At 39.0% G+C, this 6,659-nt stretch overlaps 1 protein-coding gene across 1 annotated transcript; it reads left to right on the forward strand.

The window, feature by feature from the left end:
• The first annotated feature begins 1,822 nt into the window (after nt 1–1,822).
• Nucleotides 1,823–5,822, forward strand: LOC116326273 (transmembrane protein 80). The gene is made up of 6 exons (XM_031747471.2): nt 1,823–1,861; nt 2,022–2,038; nt 2,122–2,215; nt 2,291–2,383; nt 4,525–4,726; nt 5,434–5,822. Exons 1-6 carry the CDS (start codon nt 1,843–1,845, stop codon nt 5,444–5,446), a joined length of 438 nt encoding a protein of 145 aa, XP_031603331.1. The 5' UTR covers nt 1,823–1,842; the 3' UTR covers nt 5,447–5,822.
• The last annotated feature ends 837 nt before the right edge of the window (nt 5,823–6,659 follow it).

Here is a 6,659-nt window from a genome sequence, read left to right on the forward strand (position 1 = left end):
ACTTTAAACAAATCTGTTGTCATTTTATTTTTGCCACCTTCTTTTTCTGTGTGTAAAACTTTGTTTTACGGAATCAAATAGGTTTCCTCTTTCTAATAGTGGGCTGGCAGGTACTGTTAATCAGATTATAATCTCTAAACTAAATCTATAATTTGTGATTTGGGGGATAAAAATAAATAGAACTGACTAGACTCAGAAAACACCTTTTTTTTTCATGATCACAAACAGCATGCAGCTCAGAGAAGAGCACTCTAGCACTTGATCAGCACAGTTTAAAGTTCGCTTTCAGCAGGAGATGATTCATGATCCCCAAAATAAACATTTTCTCACTCATTTCATGTAATAAAAACATTTGTGAAACTTTGACCTGGAGTCAGCTTCGTGGTTTAAAAGACTTCTTTTTGAATTCCTGAGTTTAAACGAGCAGCAACAGGAGTGTTTTGTGTCAAAGCTTCCCAAGGGGAGGATTTGAAGGAATGATCCATTTCTCTCAACCTTATCAGCTGCATCCCACCCCCCCTCCCCCTTATAACAATGCCACTGTGTGCAGCCCCCGCTGCCTTGACGCCCACCCCGCCCCCCGTTCCCCCACATGTGAGATGCCGTTGTGTTGTCTTGTCCTCCCACAGCTGGACCATCTCCCTCTCCACCCCTTCACCCCTCTGCTTTTCCTCCATTCAACCACAACAACGCCTCCGTTCTTACAGCCACACTATGCAGATTGTTTCAGAGGACAAGCAAGAAAGAGAAACAGATAGAGGCTGCGGAGGACAATGAAACAGCTGGCTATGTTAAAGCAGTTCATTTTGGTATTCTGTATGTCTTATCTCATATAGCTCACAAACTGTATGTGTGTGAATGAGTGTGCCGCACACATGCACAAATCTTACATGCTGTGGCGAAATAAACCCTGCAAACAAAGACATATGGAGACTTTGGAGTGTGGTTAACTGTGGGGTGAGGTTTTGATCATGAATGTCTTCCTTAGCAACAAAAATAATAAATACTGAAGTTATCAGTTAAAAACAAATGACAAATTATATCCTGATACTCCAAATCTACAAACTTTGTTGGCAGACTGTTCTGTGACCTGAGTTCCAACTCTCACCCAGTTTACTGATGGACTGTTTAGCCACTTGGAACAAATGAACAAACTAAAACAGAATCAATTTGTACTTTTTATAGCCTAAAAATCAAGTGAGTAATCAGTGACCTAATTAAAATCCAACATATTTGAATTCCATTTAGCTCTGCTTTTGGTCCTGTAGGAAATATCTGGCTTTTCAGTGTGGTCATTGGGGCAAGGCTTCAGTTGAATCAGCCTTGGATTGGGATCTGGAGTGTTTGGAGGTCAAGTCAAATCCACACACTCATTAAACGTGTATCTGTTTTATTTAAGGTATAGATGAATGTATGGTTCTGGTATTTTTCTTGCTTTTCTTGTCAGCATGTCTTTCTGAGGTGTAGTTTATTATATGTAAAACATACAAAAACGTGTTTTTCTATCTAAGATGGCTAACTCTATCGTTAAATGCAGTAGATGTTAGTGTTTCAGCATTTAATCAGTAAAAAAAAAAAAGAGAAATTACCAGGGGCAATAAAGCAAAAAGCAATACAGTTTATACCAGTGGTATCAAACATAGGCTTTAATCTGAAAGCCAACACATTTGATCCAAAAGTACAGCCATAAAATGACTTTACTTTACTTACTTTATTTATTTTCCATTTTATATGATAGCTATAATGTTTGTTTTTCTGGCCAGGCCCAGAGTGTAGTTTTATCTTCCCACCAGCAGGCGGCGACGTTCATGTTTGTAGATTAAAGAGAGTAAAAAAATCAAAATGGCGCTGCCCAGACCAGGTAGGTGGACGCGTTGCTATGGTTGCTAAACATAAGCTTTAGCAGTAAACGTATCACGACGTTTATATTTTATTAAATTAACGCACAAAAACTTCACAGCGGTGTTCTTCCTGTTTTGGTTTACTGTGCCGAGTCTAATTCGGTGTGTCTGTGTCTGCAGGGAGGCCGGCGGGTGTCGTATCCTTCTCATTTTATTATTAAAACATGCACGCCACAGTCAGAAGTGTCTGATAACGAGTGATGCTTAACTTTGCACCCAGCTGTCGTCTGTGACTCTGCAGCTGCTGCTCCATGTGACAGCCGCCTATTTTGTCTTCTACTTCCTCTTCACTCTCGGCTTAATCATCAAAAAGAGTGAGTGATGTCTCTCACGCAACTTTTCCAAAGACTGATGTACCTTCACTCGGTAACCGTGTCTGCTTCTCTCAGGCTTGGTGCTGTCTTATCCTGCCGATGCTCTGGTGTGTGACATCTTTCTGCTCTTCCTGCTGGCTGCTCTGGAGTTTCTCCATTTCTACAGTGGTGAGAAAACAATCAAAAAGCGTGTTGCACCATTTCAAGCATGCTGTTATGCACGTTTAATAAAGCCTCTTAAAGCTGGCAAGGTTGATAGAAAACATGCTGGACCCTGCACAAATTCACATTTACTTTATTATTCCTTACCCATAACTATCCTACCCATCCAGTTTGTAGGTCTAAACTGTGAAGTGTGATACATATACTTGATACATGTAAACATTTGTGTTCCAAGTTTCTATTTACATTTTAGCACCACATGTAAACAAGAAAAGAAGGACAAAAAACATATGCGACAGCTTACACGCACTCATGATAAACCAGATAAACCAGATTTGGTTTATTATCACAAGATCCTGGAATCAAAGAATTTAAAATCTGATTTTATAAAAGGCTAAATAAGGTAACTTTTTTTATTAAAAAGGTCTTAGTTAATAGGAAATTGCAAAAAAAAAAAACAGTTTAAAATTATATCAGATTTTTATTTACGGCTTAGTAATTAGGTCTTTGCAACATCTCTTCACCGTAAAGATTGTTTATTGGCTGTTGGTGTGCTGTAGCTCAGGAGGTAAAGGTGCATATATGTCATTAGATAGAAAGCACTTATGCATATGAATGGGTAAATAAAGTGCTTTGAGGGTTCTTTGAGAGTACAAAAGCAGTATTTATAAACCAGTCCATTTATCATATGCAGCAATAGCATCAGTTGTACCTTAAAGAGAGTGGTCCAAAAAAGAGAAAGTATCCATGAGCAGCAGTTCTCTGGGGGAAAATGTCTTGTTGATCCCAGAGGTCAGAGGACTGCTTGGATGTGACCACTCGTTACAGCCAAGGCATGTAGAAGAACATGTCACAACACATTGAACCTAGAAACAGATGGGCTACAGCAGCAGAGGACAGCATCAGGTTCCGCTCCTGTCAACTGAGAACAGGAAACTGACGCTACAACACTGGCTCACTAAAACTGGACAACAGAAAATTGAAAAAATGTTGCCAGGACCTTGCCACTTCAAGGTCTTTAGTATCAACTGAATATCATTTAAACACCGCGTCTGATCCTTTATGACTACACTGTGCCCATCTTCTAATGGCTGCTTCCAGCAATGATAACAAACAATGCCACAAATCTCAAGTTGGGATATTTGGTGTACCTAATAAAGTGACCAGTGAGTACATGTGTCCTTCTTTAAAACCATCCACACGCAGTGCTTTTGACTCTTCAGTAGTCCTTTTACACTCAGTTTGTTTCCTTCATAATCCTCTTATCATCGCTTGGATTTTTGATCTTAAGCTGAAAAGTGCTGACATCAGCCGATGTGATGCAGTTTAAACATTGACCTCAATTACACAAACTGAGAATGGACTTACACTGATGTAGGAGACATCTTATAAGCAGCAGTTAAACTTTGTAAATTACAAATGACAAATGATGATGACAAATATCTGCATGGTAACAGATCCTGAATCATTTTAGTGAGTAAAGAGGAGTGGATATATCATTTTATTATATTTTTAACCAGGTAATAAAAGTAAAAAAAAGAAAGAAAAAAGAGTAATAATCATTAATTTGTTGTTTTATGGTTGCTTATCCAGCTAAGGTTAGAGGAGAGTCCTTCGTGTTATTAACGGTCACATCCTCACTTACTAGTTAGCAGGGAGGACACAAATTGTACTTAAGGGGGTTTTGAAAGTTTTTGCAAACACTGAAATATGTGAAAAATGAGGGCTTGGGTTGTGAAAATACATATTAACAGAATGACTGTTGATATGCTTTGAGAAATGTTGTTAGTAAATTGAATGTGATGATATTAATATCTAAAAACAAAATAATAGTGTTTTCATATCATGTTTACATGTGGTAATGTTGTAAATCATTGTTCTCTCTAAATACACACACTCATAATTCGAACATACTCCATCCATGAAGCCAATTTCTTAACCAGTTATGCAAAGAGAAAGAGGTTAGCACAGAGAGCTGACTGGTGTTTTTGAACCCATAACCTTTTTTCAGTGGGGCAATAATGCTAACCACTGTAGCACTGTGCGGCCTGAGCATAGTTAAGGACAAATGTGACTACTTCAATTGGACACATTCATCAGTAAACTCAAAGACAGTCTTTACACATTGCTTTTCTCTGAGTCTACAGGTGTGAAGGGCAACCTGACAGAGAGCGAGACCTATGTTTTTGGCAACCTCTTTTTGACGGGGGCAACCATCATGCTGACGGTCTACTTCCTGGTGTGGCAGAGCTACGTGATGAGGGCGGATGTAATCATCAGCAGCGTCTCACTCGGTCTCTACGGTTTAGACGGAGTGCTGGCTTTCAGCACTTTAACCAGATTTGCCAGGTTTGTTTCACTTTCATGATTTCACTTCTCAAAACTAAACAAAAGCTTTTATATTCAAGCTCAACGGCTTCATTCATGACAGGCAAACAGGCTTTTATTGTATTACCTCTACTATGCCTCCCCCTTTTTTTTATTTTGACAAGTCAGCATAATTGACAGACAGGTTGGTAAATTACAATATCTGGTGTCAAGCACAGATAAAACACTTCATTATTCCCACAGGAGGCTGGCCTACATTTTAGGCTCCATTTATTTTGATTGAGTTGATTTGTCGACATAATTAGCATCTCATACGTATGTTTTGAAAGCCCCCACATTGCTGCGCTTTCTTTGTGTTCATGCTATTGTTCATGAAACAAATAAGCCCCGGTTCCCTTTAGGACATGTCTGAATTATTGATAATGGCGGCATTCTTTCAAGTGATACTGTATACCTTGTGCAATGTCGTCACATCCTCAAATTTTCCTCCCAGGATAGATGAAACGATGATAATTCCCTCTCTTATTCTGATCGGAATCTCTATTGTTCACACGAGGAGCAGATCGATGAATAAATCTGTGTGAGTGGGGTTTAGTTTGTGTGAAAAACCATGTAAACTAACAATCCTCCTGTTGGACATCTCGTTTCATGAGTGGGTTGTGCGTATAATGAACGTGCAATGATACAGCTTATTTTTATATGTTGTTATTTTTTTGTTTGTTTTTCAGGGTCCACTCATGAAGAAGCCCATGAAGAAGTCATGTTGTTGTTGTTTTTTGTTTTTTACATCTTATCTCATAGTGTGTCTGCTGTGATGTCTTTCTGCAAGAAGAAAACCAGAAATTAACAGCATCCTTTGGATTGTGTTGTAAATAATTATTTGGACTGTTGTGCCTATTATAAAAGTAATATAAGTTAAAATGCAGGGATAGAAAAATATGAGTTAATCTGTCCTGAGAGGTTCTCAGGGATTTTTTTTTCATATTAAAATATGTTTGTTTTTTTGTGTGTGTTCCTGTTTTGTACAGTAGAGGGCAGAGTTGCTTTGATAAAGGTTTGAGTTTTCACAGATGATTTTCCTTGGAAAATATTTTTGAAATAAATAATATAGAAGGTTTTTTTGTGGGATGTTTTAATAAGTCAAGTGGAGCATGGTCACACATATGTACAAATCACATTTCTAAGTGCCAACAGAGCCTGAAGTGACACCTGAAAATATCACATATCAAATATGAATTCTGCATGCCGGCTTCTTAGACTTCAGCTGAGCATATCAGATGTCAGATCAGGCACTCAGAGCAGTTTGTCAGTGTTGTTCTTTGATGCATTTCCGACTGTCCTTTCTTCAAACAGGTGATTTCTCACCGCTGACAGATGAAGTTAATGATCAAACCCAGGGACAAGGTTTCCAGAGTAACCACTTTCAAAACAATCCACATTTCAGAGTGCCCGTCCTTGAGCAACAAGCTCGCACAAACACTGGCTGGATGTCAGCAGCAACGTTTATACAAAGACTTTTGTGCTGTGAGTTCTAAGGTGATTCGGGGGGTCAACAAAAAATGAGGCCTCTCTGAGAACTGCATTATCTTATTGGTTTTCTTTGCAGGGACAGCACAATATACAAAGAGTGGTCATTCTTACCAGCTGGGGACACTGAAACCTGGGCAGTGTTCCACGCTGTTGCTCCTCTTTCAGTCCCCCCACGGAATTCGACTAGTTTAGACCAGTCACTGTGCTGCTGCACAAAGACAAACCGGCAGAATTTAAAAGCTTCCACCTGAGAAGAGCTTTCATAGAAAATAGAATGTCACCCACGACATCTCATGTGAGATCCCACGTGTCGTTTATGTTTTGAAACAATGCTTCCAACCTTTGCGCAAGGATCCCCCACGGTAAACCGGAATAAGTAAGAATTTTTAAAGAACTGTTTGCACCATTACTCCTTCAACCAATT

Source organism: Oreochromis aureus, linkage group 7 (assembly GCF_013358895.1).
Source record: "Oreochromis aureus strain Israel breed Guangdong linkage group 7, ZZ_aureus, whole genome shotgun sequence".
NCBI lineage: Eukaryota > Metazoa > Chordata > Actinopteri > Cichliformes > Cichlidae > Oreochromis > Oreochromis aureus.